General features: G+C 33.5%; 2 protein-coding genes and 1 long non-coding RNA gene across 4 annotated transcripts; all 3 read left to right on the top strand.

The window, feature by feature from the left end:
- The first annotated feature begins 360 nt into the window (after nt 1-360).
- Nucleotides 361-7,057, top strand: LOC7479671 (transcription factor TGA2.3). 2 transcript variants are annotated; one of them, XM_024603696.2, is made up of 12 exons: nt 361-581; nt 754-1,142; nt 2,393-2,496; nt 3,099-3,172; nt 3,275-3,469; nt 3,663-3,740; nt 3,831-3,890; nt 4,054-4,131; nt 4,221-4,272; nt 5,311-5,582; nt 5,974-6,222; nt 6,416-7,057. In XM_024603696.2, the coding sequence occupies exons 2-12, from the start codon at nt 1,039-1,041 to the stop codon at nt 6,560-6,562; spliced, it is 1,413 nt and encodes a 470-aa protein (XP_024459464.1). In that variant the 5' UTR covers nt 361-581; nt 754-1,038; the 3' UTR covers nt 6,563-7,057. The 2 variants fall into 2 exon arrangements, with proteins under 2 accessions (XP_024459464.1, XP_024459465.1); XM_024603697.2 differs by lacking the exon at nt 2,393-2,496 and having other exon boundaries at nt 361-1,142.
- Nucleotides 7,058-11,351: 4,294 nt separating this feature from the next.
- Nucleotides 11,352-13,118, top strand: LOC7495699 (uncharacterized). Its single transcript, XR_002982433.2, has 3 exons — nt 11,352-11,518; nt 12,022-12,170; nt 12,680-13,118. It is a non-coding gene; the product is annotated as an uncharacterized LOC7495699 (long non-coding RNA).
- A 3,863-nt stretch (nt 13,119-16,981) lies between these two features.
- Nucleotides 16,982-21,638, top strand: LOC7473189 (microtubule-associated protein 70-1). Its single transcript, XM_024603198.2, has 11 exons — nt 16,982-17,340; nt 17,823-17,908; nt 18,302-18,367; nt 18,446-18,616; nt 18,755-18,925; nt 19,040-19,195; nt 19,308-19,454; nt 20,164-20,235; nt 20,313-20,843; nt 20,954-21,129; nt 21,430-21,638. Exons 1-11 carry the CDS (start codon nt 17,094-17,096, stop codon nt 21,473-21,475), a joined length of 1,869 nt encoding a protein of 622 aa, XP_024458966.2. The 5' UTR covers nt 16,982-17,093; the 3' UTR covers nt 21,476-21,638.
- Nucleotides 21,639-23,264: the final 1,626 nt, after the last annotated feature.

Below are 23,264 nucleotides of genomic sequence, written 5' to 3' on the forward strand. Positions count from 1 at the left end.
AACAGATATATAATAGATAAATATATATCTGTAAAAAAAGTAAATATATAAAATAAATTTATTTACGATAATTTATTAACATGAATTTTTATGTTTTTAAAATAAAAAAATAAAAAATATATCAATTTTATTCTCATTGTTTTCAAAACTCTTAAAGAATACCAAGAACAATGGAATGAAAAGGAGCTTCGAAAAATCAAAGTAAGAAAAAGAAAGTATTGAAAGTATAACAGTAAATATAGAAAAAGACAGAAGGGGCAGATTGGAATAATCTGAACGTCACGTTTCCTCCACTATCTCTTACCAAAGGTGGTAAATAATGAATATATATATAAATAAATAAAGAACTTAAAATTCAAAGGTTGAGTCTTTGAAGACAAAAAATTGTTTACTCTATTAATACAGAGAGTGAGAGGAAAGAAAGAACCAAGGGTTCATTGCACAGAACACGGAGCGACCTTTTAATATAGATATATATATTTTCTGTATATACTATTTTGTATGGTATATATATGCTCTGTACAATAAAAAAAAAGTCAAAAAAGTTTGGAGTATTTATCTTCTACAAGACTGTGTTTCTGGTTAGGGTTTTTCTTTGAACTCTTCTCTTCATTCCACCATCTGGGTTTTGCTTAATTAGTCTTAATTCAGTTTTTTAGCACTGATAATTATTTTTCTTGTTTTGGGTTTTTTTTTCTTGCTCGAATAAAGTTTAAGGCTTTACTTTGTTTTTTCAATTTTTGGTGCTTGTAGCTTTGTGAGTAGAGAACAACCTTGGTGTCTCACAGATGCTGTTTTGTGTTTGAGCTTGAATTTCCCGTCTTGGGTTGTGTTTGGATAGAGGGGTGTTGTTTTCTTGTTCTGGTCTTGAGTGCTTGGTAAAGGTTGGTGCTTTACGTGTAATTGAAGGATTAGGTTTTCTTTTATTTTTGTGTAGAAGTGTTTGGATTCTGGGTTTGGTTAATTTTGAGAAGGGTCTGTTTGGTTCTTACAAAAGATTGGTGTTTGTGGTGGTGGTGGTTGTGTTGATGATGATTCATGGGGAGTAGAACGCATAATAATTTTAATAATAATAATAATAATAATAAAGCTGTGACCGAGATGCCAAGCTATGTACCTCAGCTATCCACTTCTAATCCCATGTGAGTTGTTTTCTGTTCAATTTTTTCTTTATCAGTTTGAATTGCACAAGTAATTCTTCCTGTTGTGGTTATAAGTTATCTGGCTAAATTATACTTTCATTTCTATGATTTTTGTTGATTTTATTGTAAGTTTGGATGTTATCATGGTTGGCTGTCTGTTTCTGCGTTGCTGTGATTACTCTTGTGAAGTAATATAGACTGTAATTTGAGTGATAGCTTCCTGCTAATTGGCGACAAATCATTGTGTGCAGTTGAAATTGCTTCCTGCTAATTCCCAAGAAATCATTTGTTTGCAGTTGAAAGATTAAATGTGGAACATTTTATTTTTTTATTGGTTCCCCGGAAAAAATTGTGAGAAGAAACTCAAGTCTTAAATTTTTTGCCTTTTAATTTACTAACTGCATCATATTATATGCACATTTTTTGAACATTTAATGGAACCTAAGGTAGCCCGTTGATGCTCTTAGACGAAAATGTTGTGAGACTTGGAGTGACTATTGTTCTCTTTAAAAAAGATTGTAGACAATGGCATGAGGTGTGTGTTTATATAATTGTGTGAGGTTCTGTTTGATAGTATAGGTATTGTGAGGCTGTTTTGTTGATATCAGAAAGGATTGCGGAGTTAAATTTGGCCCCATTGCATGATCACTGGTGCAGCCCTGCAATTGTATTAGATATTTGCAACTGTGGTATGGTCTTCAAACATCATATTTTAAAGGGCTACATGTTGTTGTTCCACTGAAGTCTGGTCCTAGAAGGGAGGAATTTTGGAGAGAATTCTACACTTTTAGTATTTTTGTGGTTGACTTGAGCGTGCATCCTTGTGGTTGAAGCCTGATATTTCACCATTGTACAGAGCAAGGGAAACGTGTTTAAGTCTCAAAAGTTTAGAAAGAAACATTTACATGATGGAAGATCTTCTTTTTCTTCTTTTTTTCCAGGGATGATGGGGGTATTTAGTAGGTGAAGTATCTTTTGGTGACTCCTCATTTCTTACCTTTCTTTGCTGGATTATTATATTTTCCCCCTCCATTTTTTTCTTCATGTGGTTGATTACTTTCATCTTTTGATTATTTAGGTTTATGGAGTTATGTTCTTTATAATTTACAGTGTGTTGGTTAGATTAGAAAGGTTTACTTGAGGTGTCGCTGTCTATAAATTCTGCCGAGGCTAAATTTTTTGGGACAGCTTTGCCTTGCATTCTGTATAGTTATTCTTGGTACTCATGGTTTTGATGTTATATGTTTCAGTGGCACAGAAGCAAATAACATTCATCCTTCTCGAGTTTCAGACTTTGCCACATTTGAGCAATCTCTTGGGTTTCGCATAGATGATGCTGTTGATCTTAGCAGAAGTATGTAGTTGAAATCTTGACTTCTGTCAGAAGCAGCTTTCTTTCCTTCTCTGTATTGACGATCCTTAGATGCTTAATTTTGTTTGCACATCTTTGGTTTCTGTTAACCATTTTACCTTGTATCATGGCATAACTAATTTCACTAAATCATGCATAAGATATTGCTGTTTATACCTTTTTATCAACTATTGTAGCTCAGGAGGCACTTGATTGTTATCCCTGGTCTTCCATTTGGGCTTACAGTCAATCTGTCAGTTGCTTAAACATCATCTTCTAGAACGGATTTTTAGTCCTGGATAGTGTTCTCAAAATGGGTCCATTTTCTCTATAACATCTTTTCTTCACTACATTACTTAAAGCATTAATCTTTTATTTGGTTATCTTCTAGATGAAACATCGTCAGCACATCCTTGCATGATGTTGTAGGTAGATTGCAAACCAGATGATTTCAGTTTGCAGCAAGATCCATTGAGCATAGTTTTATGATATTGATATAGTTCACTACTATGTGATGATGTTCTTGATCTATCAATTTTTTTGTTTTTTGATATTGATATAGTTTTATGCACCTTGTATCCTTAGTCATTTATTTTGTCTTTCAGATTCTATCTTTAATCAATTAAAATCTAGCAGCCAGGCAATAGGTGCTGATGTCCAGTTTGGCACTTTAAATAAGGTGAGCCTTTATCTTCCCTCCACGTTTCTTTGACTTTTATATTGATGATGGCGTCGAAGTTAATGGAGATTTTTTTCCCTTTCCTCGTATCTTGGAATTCAGTCCCTTGCATCCTCAGATATAAATCTATCAGCTGCCATTGTGGGGTCCCAGACATTACCATTGCAAAAAGAAGTGCAAGTAAATCCAGTTTCTATACACAGCAACCATCCTGAGAATTGGGGAGAGACCAATATGGCAGAAGCCAGTCCTAGAACTGATACCTCAACAGATGACACAGATGAAAAAAATCAAAGGGTGATGTCTCTTACTTTGCCATGCAGCGTATTCTCAGTTTTGCAAAAGTTCATTGATCTATGCATCTCACTCCTTTCTCTCTCTCCCTCTCTCTCTCTAAATGTTTCCTTCTCGTGAAAAGGAAATTGTGTTTCCTGGTAGAACGTAGGCTGTTGGTCTGTTGTGGGTGACAATTTAGTAATTTCCTTTGCAGTTTGAGAGAGGACAATTAGTTGCAATAGCAGCATCCGATTCCAGTGACAAGTCAAAGGAAAGAGCAGGGGATCAGAAGGTTGCATATATGCAGCTGGTTTTGTTTACATAACCACCACCCAACATTATGACATATTCATTTGTTTTTCTTTTAATTATTGTCATGCAGACTTTAAGAAGGCTTGCTCAAAATCGTGAAGCTGCCAGAAAAAGCCGATTAAGGAAAAAAGTATGTCCTGTGTGATCTTTTGTTGTCTTTTCCCACAATCCTTTGCTATTATTTAGGAAAGCTGCGAGTGCAAAGGATAGGTCTATATTTGTTATGAGTTTCAATTTTAAACAGTTCTATGCATTCTTCATGGAATTTGTTGTCTTTCTTTTCTCCTTTACAGGCATATGTACAACAACTGGAGAGCAGCCGGCTGAAGCTGACTCAACTGGAGCAAGAGCTCCAGAAAGCCCGGCAACAGGTTTGTTTTTATTGTTTTCCTTTTCTGTCTTATTTTGGCAGGATTACCTATTGTGTCTTATATTTTGTATTTAAATTTCTTGACTGCAGGGAATTTTCATTTCAAGCTCAGGAGACCAAACCCATTCAATGAGTGGAAATGGTACATAATTACCTCTCATTTGTTTGATTTGTATTTTGTGTGGAGATGCAGAATTGATCATAGTAAAGATGGTTTGTTTTCAATATGTTGTGGTTAATCAAGCGAGCATTACACTAGTGTGTTGAGATACTGATTTCTACTATGACACTAGGATTGACAAATTTGCTCCATGGTTGCAATAAATGGTGTCCAGCATTTGTATGGAATAAATTGTAGCCCTCATTGTGGTGCTTGTTATATTTGCTACTTGGAAAAGTTGGAGGAAGTGAGCATTATGTTATTGTGTTGAGTTACTGATTTCTACAATGACATTAGGGTTGACAAATTTGCTCCATGGTTGCAATAAACAGTGTCCGGCTTTTGTATGGGATAAACTGTAGCCCTGATTGTGGTGCTTCTTAAATTTGCTACTTGATAAAGTTGGAGGACTTTTCATGATGGGATCTGATTGCTGACCATAAAACACAAGCAATTAACATTTTCCTTGGAGATGCACAGTATTCTGAAGTTCAGAAGAAATATGCTTTGTGAGTGAGAGAAGTGTTGTATTCCAATCGCTGTCCCCTATATTTGCTGTTTATGAATGGATGTCTACTGTAAACAATGTTTCACATAGAATTGCATTCCAGGAATCATAAGTGCCATCTCATCATCACACTTTCCTCACAGCTCTGGGTTGTTTGTTTAGTGCTCATGACAATCTTTATGGGATGCTTTTGTTTAGTTATTGTCACAAATTACAAATTAAACACCTTGTGCTGTGGGAGTCGAATATAGTTTGGCCTGCCAGCTGGAGGTTGGGCTTGAGCATCCTTTTGATTCTTTAGCCACAATCTTCTTGTGTGATTTGGATATTGTTGGAGCTTTACTCTTCCATTCTCTCCATTATTATTCTATTGTGATTCATATATGTGTCCTGTCTTCATTGCTTGGTGCTACTGATTCCAATTTATTCCACTGCACAGATATACAATGGTAGAAACAGTCTTGGCACTGTAGATCTTTAATACAAATCCTGTTGATCACGTTGTTCTACAGGTGCCTTGGCATTTGATGCAGAGTATGCACGGTGGCTAGAAGAACATAACAGGCAAATAAGTGAGCTGAGGGCTGCAGTCAATTCGCATGCAGGAGATACTGAACTTCGTACTATTGTCGACAATGTTGCTTCACACTTCAGTGATGTTTTCAGGCTGAAAGGCACTGCTGCAAAAGCTGATGTTTTCCACATCCTATCAGGGATGTGGAAGACACCAGCAGAGCGTTGTTTCATGTGGATTGGTGGCTTTCGCTCATCTGAACTCCTCAAGGTGGGTGCTGTCTTGCCATAGCCTTTGCTTTATGTTCTCCCCTTTTTTTTTTCTGGCTGTGCTAAGATGTGGCTTGTTAACTATATTTTGCTATTAGAATTGTGTATTCTAGCTATGAGAATGATGCATCTCATATTGGAATTCTTGATTTTACCATTGTCTTGTATGATGAGTGAAAACTTTCCTCCCATCTTTTATGTACATGCCCCGGTGATGAGATTGTGTGAAGAAATGGTAAATGTAGCGACAGCAAATTCCACTCTACACCATTTCTCAAAATCCAAAAATATCATACCCTTCTTGGATGTTCTTTAATAATTTTAACACAAAAAAGGTGGTGATCATGTGGTTTATTATGTGAACTGAATGGAATTTGGTGAAACTGGTGCAGCTTCTTGTGAATCAACTGGAGCCTCTAACTGAGCAACAGCTAATGGGCATTTACAACTTGCAACAATCTTCTCAGCAGGCAGAAGATGCTCTCTCACAAGGGATGGAAGCGCTGCAGCAATCACTGGCAGAAACCTTGGCTAATGGCAACCCTGGCTCATCAGGTTCTTCTGGGAACGTGGCAAACTATATGGGTCAAATGGCCATGGCCATGGGAAAGCTAGGAACTCTAGAGGGATTCCTTCGTCAGGTAATAAAAAAAAAATCTGTCATACAATCCTTGTCATTTTTATAGTTGCAATGTTGCTCATGATTTGCCTAGGCTGCTCTACACATTGTACTCAAATCACCATTGTCGTCGCTTCATTCATACTCATTTTGAATATAATTATCTTATTGGCATTTCATTGCTTATAGTTATTTTTTGCTTTGGTTATTCTCAGGCTGATAATCTGAGGCAGCAAACACTAGAACAAATGCACCGTATATTGACAACTCGGCAATCAGCCCGTGCTCTTCTAGCTATACATGACTATTTCTCTAGGCTACGAGCCCTTAGTTCTCTCTGGTTGGCCCGGCCACAGGAATGAGTAGCAGTATGTTGCCCCCCAACAAAATTAACATGAATATCTACCACTTCACCACCCTCCTACTTGGCCTTCAGTTCTCATCATGCCATTGGGTGGACTGCCGCTGGTGGTCTTAGTCATCATCATCGGTGGTAATTGTGGTGCGGATAGGTCGCAATTGGTGTAATTATTGGTTTCATGTGCAGTTGTAACGCCAGATTTGCTCACACAGATGTATGCTTATCTTCTTGCTGTAAAACAAATAGCGGCCATAGTTGGTGTAATTATAGGTTTCATGTGCAGTTGTAACGCCAGGTTTGCTCACACAGATGTATGCTTATCTTCTTGTTATAAAACATCTAGTGGCAATAATTCGATAATGTTTGGTGTTTATTAGAACTGATGATGGGAAATAGGAGTGTCATATGTAACATAGGTTACAGTTCTCAATTGTTTTCCAGAAACCAAATTAAGTCAGGATTATAGTTTCTATCTGAGCTATGGAGATTTTTCTCATTGCACGTTTACAGTTGATTGACAATACATGTTTACAGTGCTTGCGGCTTGTGTTTCATGTGGACCGGTCCTTGAATCTTTTAAATGCTTCTTTGCACCCTCTTGAAAACCAATACACGTTAATCATCTAGGTGGTGGCCCAGTGGTAAAAGCTTGGGACCAAGAGGTTTGCTCTCTCTGTGGTCTCAGGTTCGAGCCCTGTGGTTGCTCATATGATGGCCACTGGAGGTTTACATGGTCGTTAACTTCAGGGCCCGTGCGATTAGTCGAGGTACGTGCAAGCTGGTCCGGACACCCACGTTAAACTAAAAAAAAAAAAAAAACAACAACAAGAAGAAGAAAGATAGAAGTGCCTCCACATCGAGGCTTGTGGCCCAGCGACATAGGTAAGGTTTCCTTGCCTCTGTCACCTGGGTTCGAGCCTCAGCGTGCATGTCTGTCACCCCCGCGGTGTCTTATCTGCCTACTAGGCTTGCAGGGTGTTCAGTGGGTCCGGGGATTAGTTGTGGTGCGCGTAAGCTGGCTCGGATACCCCGGGTTACCAAAAAAAAAAAAAAAGTCCCTCCTGACAATCTGACATAAAGGTTTATCAAGGAATTCAAATGGCAGAAACTTGATAATCTCCTTCTATTGGCTTCTTAAAAAATAGAATATAAGTTCTCACTCGAATGCCAAAAAGAAAGCACTCGGAAAGCTCCCGGGATAGTATGGTTTTTTTTCTGGGGTTTATTGATCATTATTATATAGGATAGTTTAGTATTTTTACATTTTTAATGTATAGTAAAATGATTAAATTACTCTTAAAAGCAGGATTTATTAAGTTGGTGTCTAGAGCTTTTTTGTATTTTCACTTATTTAAACACGGTAAAACGACTAAATTACTTTTTGATGCAAAAATTATTTAGTTGGCATCTGGAGGGGTTTTTATATTTTTCCTCTGATTTTTTAGTTATAATTAAATTGATTGAGAGATAATTTGATATTTTAATAAATATAAAATATATGTTGTTTTTTAAATGGTTGGTGAGCAGGAGACGCTTGTGCTCTTCGGGCGACTAGTTTGGTGTCTCCGGGTGGCCAAACACCGCCTTCAACGATAACCTTGAAAGCTTTCTGATGCTCTCTTTCTAATAATGATGTGAACAACAATGCATCGGTTGGGCTTTAGTGAACTCTGTTTTTCTCCCTTTTTTCCTCTCTTTTTCTCAAATTTTACGCTGGCCTTCCAAAATATAAAGGTGTCATATAATTTATTTTTTTATATCTAATTTGATCTTTATTCTTTTAATTGTTATTTATTTTGTTTTTTTTATCGATTTTTTCTTCAATTTCATCATTCATTATTTGGTTTCATTTATTTTTTTTTATCAAATTTGATTTTCATTCTTTTAATTGTTGCTTGTTTGTTTGAATCCTTTTCTTAATTGAATTTATTTTCAATTTCATCTCTCAACATTATATTTTTTTTTATGTCCAATTTGATCTCCATTCTTTTTATTGCTACTTTTTTATCGTTATTTTATCGTATTTTTTTTATTTAATCCCTTAGCATTTGTTTAATTGAAAATTCTGCTTGTGATTTTTAAAAGTTTGCCTTCTATGGGGTTAGTCACAGGGTTTATGACCAAGGTCACGGGTCTCGAAAGTTAGCATGAGTTGACTTTGGTCTTTTTTAGTTTTATTTTTTAATTTCATCATTCAACAGTTGATTGATTGATAATTTTTTTCATGCTTTTTTTTTCGGTTTTCTTTTTATGGGGTTATCCTAATTTTATGCCCTTAGTCACATGGTTAACAGGTTATCATGAATTGACTCAAGTTTTTTTTATTACTTTTTTTAAAATGATTTTTTTACAACTTCTTCCTTCAACATTAAGTTGTTTAATAATTAGGTTTCATGGTTTTATTTAATTTAATTTAATAGGGTTACCCCAATATCACAACTAAGTCTTGGATTTGGCATGCTAATATGGGTGGGCTAATATGGATGGGCTCGGGTTGGGGTTTTTTAACTTTTTTTAAAAAAAACTTTTTTATTTTATAATGTTATTATATTTTCATTTGATTTCTGCTTCATTATAAAATAGATTATAAAGATGTTTTAGAAATTAGAAGATACTTTTCCATGGTGTTGGCGAACCTTCGAATTTTAGTTGATTATTGTCAAAAAAAAATTATTAGTTTATTCATGTTGTTTGATTAGTCAAGCTTATTAAATCTAGTATTCTCAAGTCTTCGATTTTATTTTTTAGCATTTTTTTTTTACTTTTAAAAAAAATTAAGTTAACCTGCAATGTAACATAAATCATCTATTTAAATAAAACCACGACTATTAAAGAATATGGCCACTAATAATATGCGCGCGAGCGTGCATAAACGAATAATGTTATACTTTCACGAATATTATCTCAAATAATAATTCTTTTACGAGGTTCTCAAATCAATTATTAATATTATTTAAAAAACTGATTTAATAAACCTTTTAGAGAGAGAGGGTCTTTTCTCATATGCTCAAAGGATACAAGTTAAATCATTTCAATACTAGTAATATTGAATTACTGATGTGATTTTTATACAATTATATAAATAAATCTATTAATTATATTAAATGAGAGAAACTTTTCAAATATATCAATTATGCGGGACTTTTAAAAACGTATTAAGAAAATATTATTGTTAAACTCTATTTTACCAGCAGATCAACTTAAGTATTGTTTAGGAACCGGTTAGCATAAAAATTAATTTTTTTTTTGTTTTTTTATACGTTTTGGATCATTTTGATGCGTTGATTTCAAAAATAATTTTAAAAATAAAAAATATTATTTTAATGTATTTTAACATGAAAAAATATTTTAAAAAACAACTGTAACCACATTCTCAAATAAACACTTTTTAGAAACCAACGTGTACCGTGTTTTACAAAAACAAATATTAAAAATTCAGTAAAAAACTTAACTTAACTCATGATTGGATAGACTCGGTTAAAACCTACTGCTTTTTTAATTTTTTCCAAGCAATGTCATTTTAACTTCTTTTTTTAAAAAATAAAATGGATTAACTTACTTAATCATGACCTTGACCTTAATCTTATGCCAAATCACTCCAGATCAAGTTTGATAACAGTGAGAAAACCAATATATACACCCAACATAGCAAGAGGAATGCAGATTTTATTGAAAGATTATAGATATTGAATTTGTGGGACTCATATTATTATTCTTACCTTCTATTACTCATTTTGAGAATTTAAATGTGCGTAACTGAATTTGAAAGCCATGGTGATATTTATGTAAATTGTTGATATTGTTCCATATTTCCAACGTTTTTTAATTTATTTCACATACGCCTGAATCTCTCTTTTTAGAAGTGAGCCTATGAAATAACTATTCGCACTATAAAATTTTCTGGAAGAAAAAAGGTCTAAATGCACTGTATAATTTTTTTTATTATTAATATGATTGTCCGAACTAGTTTGTATGTATCTCGACTAATCTTATTAGCCCTAAAGTTAACGACTATGTAAACCTTCAATGATCATTATATTAACAATCACAGAACTCGAACTTGAGATCACATAAAATAATTAATTGTAGTTGTGACTGACATAATTAATTATAGCTTGTAGCTATGATTTTTTTTAGTACCACATGGAATATTATTCAAGTATTTTTAATCTTATAATTTTTTTTTTAATATGAACTGTTATAAGAATTAGCTATTTAATTTATGGCATCCACTCATTTCAAAACATAATATTTCCGAGAAGTGATTTTGGAAGACATATTTCAATATTATTTGTGTTTTCTTTTTAACTTTTTAGCCTACTTAAATCCTAATCAAAACCAATTTTAGTTTTATATACGAAAACTAATCCTAATTATAAAATAATTCTACCATTAAAACCAATATATTTAATGATATGACATGGAAAATTTTATGAGTTATGAAACGTGGACCCAAAGATTATCTTACTTTTAAAATCTATATATTTAATGGCTTGATGTTTACAATATAAAGAAAATTTCTAAATCATGAATATTAATGATTCAAAAAAAAATAATGAAAGAAATTTATACTATTTAGTGAAATTTATTTAATTAGAACTAAGTACTTATAACATTATTTAACGAGAAATAACCAATTATTTTTAAATTAAATCACTTTTTTTATTCACAAATTATGAGTGTCTGGCCAGTTTTCTTTTGGGCCAGAAACCTAAGCATTTGGGTATTAAATGGGCTAAAGCCCTTTGTCAATAAGGCCCGTTAATGGCTCTATCATAAGCTTCCCCCTTCATCCAACTCTGCAACAAACAGCACAGCGGTAACTTGGTCGAACACAAAAAGAATCAGGCTTTGAAAGAGAGCAGAGCTTTTTCTCAATCTCCTAGGTTTTGGGTCACAAAGGAACTGTCTTTCTAATCAAATTTCTGGTTTTCGGTGGAGCTATCTTGTATAATAGGTATGGCTTTACTCTCTTCTCACTTTGTCTAGTGCCTTTATTTCTTATTTCTGTTCGATTGCTGAGAAAATGAAAAGAGAAAAAAACGAAAATGCAATATTTGATCCTTATTTTTTTCCTTATGAGTTATTGTGGAAATTGGCAATTGGGAATTAATATACACTGCTTTTGATGGCATTTCTGCTTCCAAAAAAGAAGAAGAAAAAAGATCCGTGCTTGATGGGCCTGTTTTGATTGTTATTACCTTTAATTGATTAATTTAGGTTTTTTTGTATAAATATAATGGATTTATTCTGAATAATTGGAATTTAGAACAGAACAGTATTAAAAAAAGAAGAAGAAGCTTTGAGGTGGATTTGTGCTTGCTTATGATTTTAGCTTGATTTGGTGGGGAGTAGGGAAAGTTTTCGACGAGGGAGAAACAGCCTGGCTATTATTGAGCTTATTAAGATTTAATTTATTTATTAAATTTCAACATGTCAGCAATAACTTAATGTTTGCAGATAAAGAATCTTGACTTGAAGGGAAAATGCCGCATAGAACACGGCCGATGACTGCACTGCTGGTGTTCACTGGACTCAATGTGATCTTGGTATCAACCATTACTCCAGTCTATGATTTTGTTTGCTTCCTTCCTCACTGGGAAAGAAGGGTACGTTTGTAATCTTCGTTCCCACTTTTTGGTTACTAGAGAAGTGTTTTTTTTTTTTTCAAGTAGAGAATAGGGTTGAAGTATCGTCACATTAATTGATAAATCAGTATAAGATTGAGCCCTGGATGTTAGAATGATTTATTACATGAATTATTGAATCAAACATAATAAAATGCTGAGTGTGTATCGATGTGTATTGATTGAACATGGAGTATCAGAGAGGAGACATCCTTAAATCAGTAGCAGATGCACACTGGCATCCAGAGTGTTTTCGGGAATGACAAACTTTAGCAAAACTTCTCTCATAAACAATGTTTCCTTTGTGAAGAGATACTTTTAGTTTAATTTTACCACATTAGTTGCCATAATAGCGTTGTTAATATCTTGGTGAGTTTTTGACGTCTTGAAGGAATAATGAACAAACATGGCTCCTTTGACATGTTGAACTTCATATTTGGTGATTATTGTCGCTCTTTTTGTTTTTGCATGTCATGCATTTGGTGTTTTAGAGAGAACGTCACCGTCAGGACCGTCAAGCTGATGCCTTAACAAAGGGTTCCAGATGAACAGAGATGGGTCTTCGAGGTTAGACATTTGGTTGGTTTTGTAATTGACGTGTGACATTTGATGATGTTCACCTAATTTTTTCTCCCATCAAAATATGCAAAAAAAGAAGAAGAAAAGATCAAGTCTTGCATAAAACTCCTTGATTGGAGCATAAAGTAGCACCTATTCATTTTTGTAGCAGAGAGAATTCATGGAGAAACTTGATTGAGAAATCAGAATGAAGCCTCTGAGGTTTGATTGGGAGATTTATGGTAGGCTTAGCAATACCATTCTTACACCCATGTAGCTTTTTTCTCGCTAAATACATCTTGCACTATAGCTAGGTCCACCTGATGACATGTTATCTAGTTACATGTTAATGAAAATGATAGATTTTCCTCCTTGCAAGTTTTAATTAGTTGCATGTTCTGTAGCTGTTAGCCATGATAATGCTAGTGTTACAAGGATCATCAGTGATGCAAACTTCAACTGAAAGTCCCTTTAAATTTAAACTATCACTTTGTGAAAGGAACATAGGTTATAGCTATCAGTTTATACAAGTTTAAGGGTATTTGAGAGTATGGTAGATATTGTTTTTCAAAGTATTTTTTGCTTGGAAATGCATTAAAATATTTTTTTATTATTTTTTAAAATTGATTTTTGATATTATCACATAAAAACAATCTAAAAACACAAAAAAATAATTTAAAATAAAATAATTCAAGTTTTGATAAAAAACAGGATCTACCTCTCTACCAAACACCCTACTAGCAAATGAAACCAGGTGATATGTATTTATTTATTTTCTCTAACAATGCAGTCGATTTTGTGACATTCAACGTTATTTCCTGGTGAGAAGGATAGGTCTTCGTGGCTGTGTTTATTTGGTATTATACTGCAAAGATGTTTTTTTAAGTGTTTTTGGTTTGAAAATATAGTAAAATAATTTAATTATTTAGATTTTTTTTAACATCGGCATATTAAAATCATTAAAAAAATAAAAAAATATTAATTTAATACTTTTTCAAGACAAATATATTTTTAAAAACCATTTAAAAATAAAAGTTATCACACTCTTAAATAAAACCACGGTTTAAATTTAGATTTTTTACTTTCTTATTAATTATAACTCATATTATATATATATTTTTTAAAAAAATATTTTGATTCATTTTAATCAAATATGTTTATAATTTAAAGTTATTTATAATTTATTTTTATCATAAGTTATTTATAAAAAATAACTATTGAATTATTATTTTTAATTATTACTCAAAATCAAAAGTAAACAGTTCAAAAGTTACGTCAATCAAACTTTTAAATTTTAAAATGATAAGGGTGTTTAATAGTATATGATATCACTATATTTCGAAACAAGATTCGATTTCTGTTTATGTTTGAGGGATAATATTTATTTGATATTGAGGTCAAATTATGGTTGGAAATTTTAACCATGTTTTTATAACACATATTTAACGAATACTTAAAACACATACAACCTATATTAAGGTACATTTAACAACACGGTGCACCGCATTAAAAGGATCAAAATAATGTTTTCAAAGTTGCCAAATATATATATATATATATATATATATATATATATATATATATATAAACAATAAAAAATATATAAAGTTGCCATTATTGTGGGAAAAGAAATATAAAAAAAAATTAAACACGTTCGTGCGGGTATGCAAACGGTGTATGGGAATGGCGACTTTTTAATTAAAACAATAAAAATAATTGAAAACTTTACAAAAATAAAAAATAATGGAGATAAGTGGGGCACAAGCAGTGGTCAGATCCATTCTCTGTCATGTGCTCTCTACGCTTTCCTACTCGCATGTGCGTTTGTCCCATTTGGTGTGCCCAAACACTTCCTTTTACGATATCTCGCCATCTGTGCGTATTTCTCTGTCTGTACGTGTCCTCGTCACAGCTTCCTTCTCTGTCTGTACCCACAAATTCTTTCATCATTGCACAGCTTCATTACCTCTCTGGATTCGGAGAAGAAGGTTAGCCTGAGGATTCAGAGCCAAGTGTGCTGCGTTTTTTAAAAGAATTAATTTTTAAAAAATATAAAAAATAAAATTTAATGTGTTTTTAAATAAAAACATTTTAAAAATAACCCCTATCATAATACAAAACACTATATTAATTCATATGATATAGGATTTGTATTAAAAACTTGAATTGAAAAAGAAGTTTGAACATATTTAGGTAGTTTTTTTTTTTTTTTTGTAAAATATAAATTTGATCACTATATTTTTCAAGTCCGATTCTACATAAAGTCAACTACCTATAACTAAATTAATATGGTTATGCTCCTGCACCGAGACTTGTGGCCTAGCGGCAGAGGCAAGGTTTCCTTGTCTCTGTCACCTGGGTTCGAGCCTCAACGTGCACGCCTGTCATCCTCGCGGTGTCTTACCTGCTTACTGGGCTTGTAGGGTGTTCAGTAGGTTCGGGAATTAGTTGTAGTGTGCGTAAGATGGTCCGGACATCCTGAGTTAAAAAAAATATATATAATTATGCTCCTTGTAAAAAATAATTTTTATAATAATTTTATAATCTTGAAACCTCGTTTTACTTTTTTTTTTTTTCTTTCAAAACATCGTGTTAATACTACAGCCTGAAAACATCATATTTTTTTTCTGCAAAGAAAAAAGAAAAGGCACTTTGCCTTGCTTTTTGGTGGAGGCAATGAGTACTTTCATGTCACCACCACAACGGTAAATTGCAGTGGCTGTCGTTTGGTAGTGGATCAGTTAATTTTGACCGTTGTAATTAACCAAAATGAATGCCAACCGTTGGATTTGGGTGGAGTAGGGGGGAGTAGCACGGTGTCTATCTAATTAGATATTAGTATTATTATTATCATTAATCATGGCTTATGATACAGATACTTTGTCTTTTTAATCTAATAATTTCTCAGTTGAAAATCATTTGTCTCACTTGATTGAGTGATTCTTTACGACTTAATCAAGTTCATGTGACTCTTATGTGGCAAATACGTTGTAAGCAGATCAAATTATTGCTTTTAATCATTGGAGTTACATAACATGACACCACATTCAAGTCAATAAGCCTGGCCCCAGCCCTAGTTGTTACATTAACCCGTTAATCTCCCACCTATACTAAGTTTTAAATTATGTCGGATAAATGTTAATCCAGTATATATTTAAAAGACTAATTTATAATTTAATTATTTTATTTATAGTTAAAAAATCTTAAATCAACATCATTTTAGATCGATATAGATTGACTCAAGTTAATTTATTAAATTCAAAACTTAAACTTTAAGCTGAGTCATAAAATGACTCGAGTTTAATAACTTAAGAAAAAAAAAATTTCTTAGAAAAAGAGAACCATAAGTGATGTCTTTATTAATTAAAAGGTGTTTAAAAATATAGTAGTTGTTCTTTTCATCTAGAAATATATTAAAATAATATTTTTATTATTTTTTTAAATTATTGTTAATATCAATATATCAAAATGATACAATAACATAAAAAAAATTAAATTTAAACAAAATAAATATATTTACACCAGCGTTCCAATCGGTGTTTAATTCAAGTCGCTCCAAATCACAAGATGCTTTGGGATCCTATAAACGAAGTGTTAATTTGTGTAATGGTGGTTGGTGAAAATTGGATTGCTAGTTGGTTGGGGTTTATTGGTTATGTAACAAATTTTCGTGTCATCAATAAGGAGATGTTTGGTGATACAATCATGAAATTTAAATTTAATTCAATTATGTTCATAGTGTTTACTCAATTTCAGTTAAAACTATATTATATAGTTTGAAATTCTTAAGAACTAATTTGATCATAATTATCTCAATTTATATAGAATTATTTGAAAATCAAACATGTTTATTTAGTAACTATTCAAATTTTATTCACTTGGAAATAACTCTAAACAATTCATGAAAAATTATTCATTTATAACTAAGTCTAAATAATTTATTGAAAATTAAAAATATTATAAAAATCTTAAACAATACACACTCCATGCATGTATCAAGAAATTAGTATCTTAATAAAAAAGAAATTTCAGAAAAAAGTCAATAAATTAATAATTGTATCAGGCCTGAATCATCCCATATTTTTAATCAGTTAATCAAGGTTTGTTTTTTTGTTTTTTTTTCTTTAACTTAAAGCCCGGGTCCACTTGCCATGCATATCCAGGTTTTAACAATAATCTTTGACAGCTTTCTAATTAATTAATAATCAGCATCTCTCCTCTCATTTAAACCCCCCGCCTAAACCCCCCTCCCTCCTTAATCTCCTCTCTCTCTCTCTCTCACTTCACCAATCACTAAAACACCATCTCTACATGAGCTGAGCCACACCGGATCTTTTCTTTTCTATAATGGGAAGTAACCACCACCACCACCACATTATCAGCAACGGAGAAGCCGAGCCACTGGCCAAGCCGACACTAACAACGTCGGCTTCGTTCAAGACACGGAAGCCGGTGAAGGCAAATGCGAACAACAACTCGAACAGTACTGCAACTCTCTCTCGAGCCGGCTCTGATGTCGATGAAATCATCACTCTTTTACACGGCTCCGATCCCGTTCGCGTTGAACTTAACCGCCTCGAAAACGAGCTTCGAGGTACTAAAAGTAGCAACGATCATTTATTTATTATCACGGAAGAGTTTTGTTTTCTCGGGAAAATGCTTTGTTTTGTTTTTTCTCTAGAAAATTAAGCGTACTTGCGGAGTTTTTTACTTTATTTTTTTGAAATTGGTGATATTAGAGAAATTGAAACCAGAATAATGATGAATTTGGAGTTGCATTTTGTGTTAAATTACTTCGAGGTAATAACAACCATTAATTTTCTCGGAAAATGCTTGTATTCTCGAGACAATTAAAGGAAACTGTGTTTTTACGTTGTTCATTTTTCTAGATTTTCTTTTGGATTTGGTGATACTAGAGAATTTGAAAGAAGAACAATAAAGAATTTGGAGTTGAATTCTGTGTTAACTTAGAATCTTAAATTGTTTTTAATTAAAAAAATTCACCGTTTTTGGTGTCAGCGATGATTTTAAAAAGAGAATGGAGAGATGATGGGATATTGTGTGTTGTATTTACAGATAAAGATAGGGAATTGGGAGAGGCACTAGCGGAAATCAAATCCTTGAAGAATTCGGAACGATCGAAAGAGAAGGCTGTCGAAGAGGTGATATATACATTGATATCCCGCCCTCTTGGGTTTTTTGCTTATCGGATCAGCATTGAAGTTTTATATTGCTCATTGTATTGCCAACTGCTTTGATTTTGGAGGTCACAGTCATTTTGGGTTCCTTCACTGTTAGTAGTTAGCTAAAATTTTATGTTTTGAAAACATTGAAAATGTTATTGTTTCATCAATTAGTATATTGCCATGCCAATGTTCTTCTCATTTCCTTTAATGCTTATATATAATATATATGCTGTTGGGAATTGGAGTTTTATGATCGCAGATGATGGAAATGTCAACTGGTTGGAGTTTGACGTGTAAAAAAGATATTAGTTGCATTAGCATTGCGAGGAAAGAAGATGCTTATTCCTTTCTTTGGTTTTGTGATGTCAGCTTACCGACGAGCTAGATAAAGTGGATGAAAAGCTTAAAGCTACTGAAGCTCTTTTGGAAAGCAAGGTATTCTGAAGTTTGTGTGATGAAAAGCTTATGAAGTCCTTTTTCATCTTAAAATAACAAGTGCATTATCATCTGCAGAACCTTGAGATCAAGAAAATAAATGATGAGAAAAAAGCAGCTTTGGCTGCGCAATTTGCTGCAGAAGCCACGCTTCGAAGAGTCCATGCTGCTCAAAAGGACGATGAAATGCCTCCTATTGAGGCCATCATCACTCCTCTGGAGGCAGAGCTTAAGCTGGCTAGGCTGGAGGTATATGAGAAAAAATAATAATTAATATTAGATATGGACGTGGGTGTTAGATCATTGAATGTTGTAATTAATTTCTTTTCTTGTGTTCAAGATGAATCAATGAGGGTTCCTGTTCATGCATGATGTTTGGAATTTTAGGTAGCAAAGTTGCAAGATGATAATAGAGCACTGGATCGGCTCACAAAATCGAAGGAGGCTGCTCTCCTTGAGGCTGAGAGAACTGTTCAGATTGCTCTGGCGAAAGCATCCCTGGTTGATGATCTGCAAAACAAAAATCAAGAGCTCATGAAGCAGATTGAAATATGCCAGGTTTGTCTTTTAAAGTTTTTCCCTTGCAGGCTGTTCATGAAAATGAGGACGGTTGCCATGAACTGCTGATGGTGGGATAGGCATTCAGTTTAACATATTTTGCACACTTCATAGGAGGAAAACAAAATCCTTGACAAAATGCACAGGCAAAAGGTTGCAGAAGTTGAAAAGCTGATGCAAACTGTCCATGAGCTCGAGGAGGCTGTCTTAGCTGGAGGCGCTGCTGCTAATGCTGTGCGCGATTACCAGCGAAAAGTACAAGAGATGAATGTAATGACTGCTACGTTTTAGTTTTGGGACTTCATTTCTTCCACAATATCTATGGTTACTCTAAGTTTATCACAAATTCTCTGAAGTGCTTCTGACTTTTAAGCTGACACAGGAGGAGAAAAAAACACTGGAACGGGAAGTAGCTCGTGCAAAGGTCTCAGCAAACAGGGTAGCTACTGTAGTTGCAAATGAGTGGAAAGACGGCAATGACAAGGTTATGCCTGTGAAGCAATGGCTTGAGGAAAGAAGATTTTTTCAGGTTGCTTACTATATCAATCTTCTTTTTTTATTCTTTGTTATGGATCTCTGTGCTAATTTAGTATCATAACTACGAGTATGTGAATTTGTATTGATAAATAAATTTGTATTGATAAACTAATGAGACAGTTTGCGACCAATAAAGTTTTGCCAAATTTCTTTCATGACACAGGGCAGAATTAAGACTGATCCCTTTCTATCCTTGCCCCTCTTTGGTTAGACAGGCAAAGCCTGTTCCTAATAAAAAAAAATTTCACGAGTTGCAATTTCTAGGGATAAAAAAAACAGTTCATTTAGGGAGAGGTTCTCTTTCTAGTTTCCTAGTTCTCAAATTTGCTTAAGCTGTTAGGTGAGGTCTCAGGATATGATTTATATTATTCTCTAACACACCCCCTCAAGTGAAAGCCCTTTGGGCTTGAAACTTGCACAGGCCCACATTACCTTGTGCTTAATTTTTATCAAATAAATAGGGATGGTGAGATTCGAACTCGAGACCACTTGGTCATCAAGGCTCTGATACCATGTCAAAGAACCATCTCAACCCAATAGCTTAAGCTGTTAGGTGAGGTCTCAGGATATGATTTATATTATTCTCTAACACTTAGTACATCATATTTACCATTCCAGGAAAAATAAAAAAGACAAGGGGTCTTGGGAGATAATGCAAGACTGGATTCTATTTGTTCACACATTCTTCTGTATTCTTTCAGGGGGAAATGCAACAGCTTCGAGATAAATTGGCAGTTGCAGAACGTGCTGCCAAGGCAGAAGCACAGTTAAAAGTAAGTCAACCCATTATATTAAACTATCTACTTTTGTGCTCCATCAACTAATACTAACTTATTGATGGCTTGCTTAGGATAAATACCAATTAAGGTTCAAGGTTTTGGAGGAAAGGCTTAAAGCATCAAATGGTAATTCCCGTGCTACACCTGAAGGAAAAAACACAAGCAACGGGCCTTCAAGACGTCAGTCTCTTGGTGGAGCGGAGAATTTTTCCAGATCATCCTTCAATGGTTATCTATCTAGGAAAGCCTCAAATTCACAAGCTGGTTCTCTCCGATCCAACGGTGCTGCCACATTATTGAGACATGCCAAGATGTCATCAAGATCGTTTGATGGAGGTAGTAGATCACTAGATGATAAGTTGCTTGTAGGTGGAACTGGTAAAGATAATGCACCTGCTGCCGCCTCTGATCAGACCCAAAATACTGAGAGAATCGAGACCGAAGAGATTGAGAATGGGACATCAACTGAAAATTCGAAATCAGAGCAAGAAGATCAAGTTTCAGGATTTTTGTATGATATGTTACAGAAAGACGTTATTGCTCTGAGGAAAGCCTGCCACGAAAAAGATCAAAGCCTTAAGGACAAGGCTGATGCAATCGAGGTAAGTAGATATAAATTATGGCCAACTTTTCACATCTCCTAACTCCTAAGGACATCCCCTCTGTCTTCTGTTGGTAATTTGTTTTGCTGTTTTGAAAATGGATAAATTAGATGTTGGCAAAGAAAGTCGATACATTGAACAAAGCAATGGAAGTTGAGGCGAAAAAGATGCGGAGGGAAGTCGCTGCAAGGGAAAAGGAAGTCGCTGCTATGCGAGTTAACAAGGAGCATGATCATAGGACGCAACGCAGCAGTGCTCCCAGGGCTTCTCTGTTACTCCCTTCGAGGTAATGTTCTTTCTTGCAATGGAATTTTGATCTGGATTGCATTTCGCTAGTCTACTTTACACAGAGAGGTGCTACCACATGATTACTGCTTCTTTTCTTCATTACCCATTCAAGTGCAAAATTAAATTAATGAAATTTTTTCATCCTACAAATCTTCTGCTTCAAGTTCTATGCTTGATGCACTTTTACATGGAGAATTCACAAGTAGCTCATTAAAGCAAAGCATTTTCCAGTAAAGAATTTTCCTGGCACTATTTTGAAATTAGGTGTTTCATAAACTTGATACTTGGATTATTCCAGGAGCACAAGAAATTCTTACGCAATTGATGCCACCGAGAGACAATGACCAGACAAGGGCCTGTTTGATTATTCGGCTTTGTAGTCAAAATAGTTTTGTATGTTTTCTTTGGCTCTTTTCTGTCTACATTTGTAAAGAACTGACTTGTATATTTTCTGTATTAACAATATTAACATTAAAGAGCTTTAAGGTCAAGGGTGTCAAACGTGCATAGAGTTTCTCAATCCTTAGAGTTCAGGGTTCTAAATTGTAGAGAAAAAAACTAGAGTTCTTGGTCCTAAAGTTACAATGTAGAGAAAACTTTGATGTATTCAGATTTTTATTTTTTTACTAAATTCACTTGTGAAAAATAGCCTATAAAGTTGTTTAAACACAAGAAAACATACTCATTAGTACAGTTTTAATTCAATTGAAATCCTAATTTAAATAGGGAAAAGAATCCAAAAACAAAGGGAAAATAAAGAAAATTATGAAACAATAGCTTTTGGTCCTGATTTGGGCTCGAAAAATAAATCAGTTGGCAAGCTAGCTATCCCTATATAATTAGGCTTTTAAAATGATCTGGTAAAATTTTAATATAATGATTGAATAAAAAATTATATGCATATTAATCAGACCTTCAAGTTGGATTTTTTTGGAATTCTTCAAAATCTAGAGTATTTTAATAATTAAGAAAGTAATACAATAAAAGTAATTATGCCAAGAATAATGAAGATAATGAACCACTTTAGTCCTCTTTACTTGCAAAAACTTACTCTCGAATTGTCAAAAATTGAACTTAATCACTCTAAAAAATAGATACTTCGAATATAGCCTATTTATAAACTAAACTTCTTTTACTAACACTTAAACTAAATAAGTTCCTTTAGCCTCTTTCTTTTCATCCTCCAGACTAGTCTTTTCTGCAATTTCAAGAAGAGATTACTTTTCTTTGTCATCTTTGACATCAACTTTAACCTCTAAGAAATTCTAACTTGTGTTTGGCTTTTCATAAGTTGATTTAATCTCAAGCTGATCATCTACTTCAAATGATCCCTCAAATTTAACCTCTACTTCGAGGCAGTTTATTTACGCGGCTGCAGCTGCGTTTTAATTAAAACGCAATTTGCAGCCGTTTGGTAATGAAAAAAAAAATGATTTACTATTTATGGGTCCCACATGATTTTTGTGTCCGGAACGCAGGCAATGAAAAACAAGGAATTTCTGCTTTTCACGCATTGTGCATGTTAATTGCACTGTTCACTGAACATTGCAATTAGCATGAACAGTGTATATTGATACACTGTTCATGTGAACAGTGCAAGAGAATTGCACTGTTCACTTTAAAAAATAAACAGTGCAATTCACTTACACTATTCACGAGTGAATTGCATTGTTCATGTGAACTTTTTTATTTTTTTTTCTTCAGTGTGTTAATTTTTTTAACATTTTTTTTTTAAAAAAAACTAGTTTAAAGTGAATTAAATTCACTCGCGCACTGTGATGTGAACACTATTTTTTTTCCTGAAAAACTAGTATAGAGTGAATTAAATTCACTCGCACTGTAATATCAATTTTATACCTGATAATATTTTATCTAATTTTATTACACGCTCAAAAAATTATGAAAACTGTAGTTCTTATCAGATGAATTTTGTACGTAATGGAATTATAAATTGTTTAATGAAATAATAAAAAATATTTTATATAAAGTATTATTTATTTCATGATGTAATAGGAGTAATTAATTCTACAATATTTAAATTTAAAATCATCAATATTAATATATATTTTTTTAAAATTATTTTATAACCTCAATTTCAAAAACATTCTTAACCAAAGACATTAAACTATTTTT

This window comes from Populus trichocarpa, chromosome 6 (genome assembly GCF_000002775.5).
Source record: "Populus trichocarpa isolate Nisqually-1 chromosome 6, P.trichocarpa_v4.1, whole genome shotgun sequence".
Taxonomy (NCBI): domain Eukaryota; kingdom Viridiplantae; phylum Streptophyta; class Magnoliopsida; order Malpighiales; family Salicaceae; genus Populus; species Populus trichocarpa.

What these genes read in the sequence shown, in the direction of transcription:
- LOC7479671 (XM_024603696.2), top strand. Translation starts at nt 1,039, where the DNA reads ATGGGGAGTAGAACGCATAATAATTTTAATAATAATAATAATAATAAT. An exon ending in CAGATGAAAAAAATCAAAGG is followed by an intron (nt 3,470 to 3,662) that starts GTGATGTCTCTT and finishes TTTCCTTTGCAG; the next exon opens with TTTGAGAGAGGACAATTAGT. An exon ending in AAAGAGCAGGGGATCAGAAG is followed by an intron (nt 3,741 to 3,830) that starts GTTGCATATATG and finishes ATTGTCATGCAG; the next exon opens with ACTTTAAGAAGGCTTGCTCA.
- LOC7473189 (XM_024603198.2), top strand. Translation starts at nt 17,094, where the DNA reads ATGGGAAGTAACCACCACCACCACCACATTATCAGCAACGGAGAAGCC. An exon ending in AAGAGAAGGCTGTCGAAGAG is followed by an intron (nt 17,909 to 18,301) that starts GTGATATATACA and finishes TTGTGATGTCAG; the next exon opens with CTTACCGACGAGCTAGATAA. An exon ending in AAGCTCTTTTGGAAAGCAAG is followed by an intron (nt 18,368 to 18,445) that starts GTATTCTGAAGT and finishes TATCATCTGCAG; the next exon opens with AACCTTGAGATCAAGAAAAT.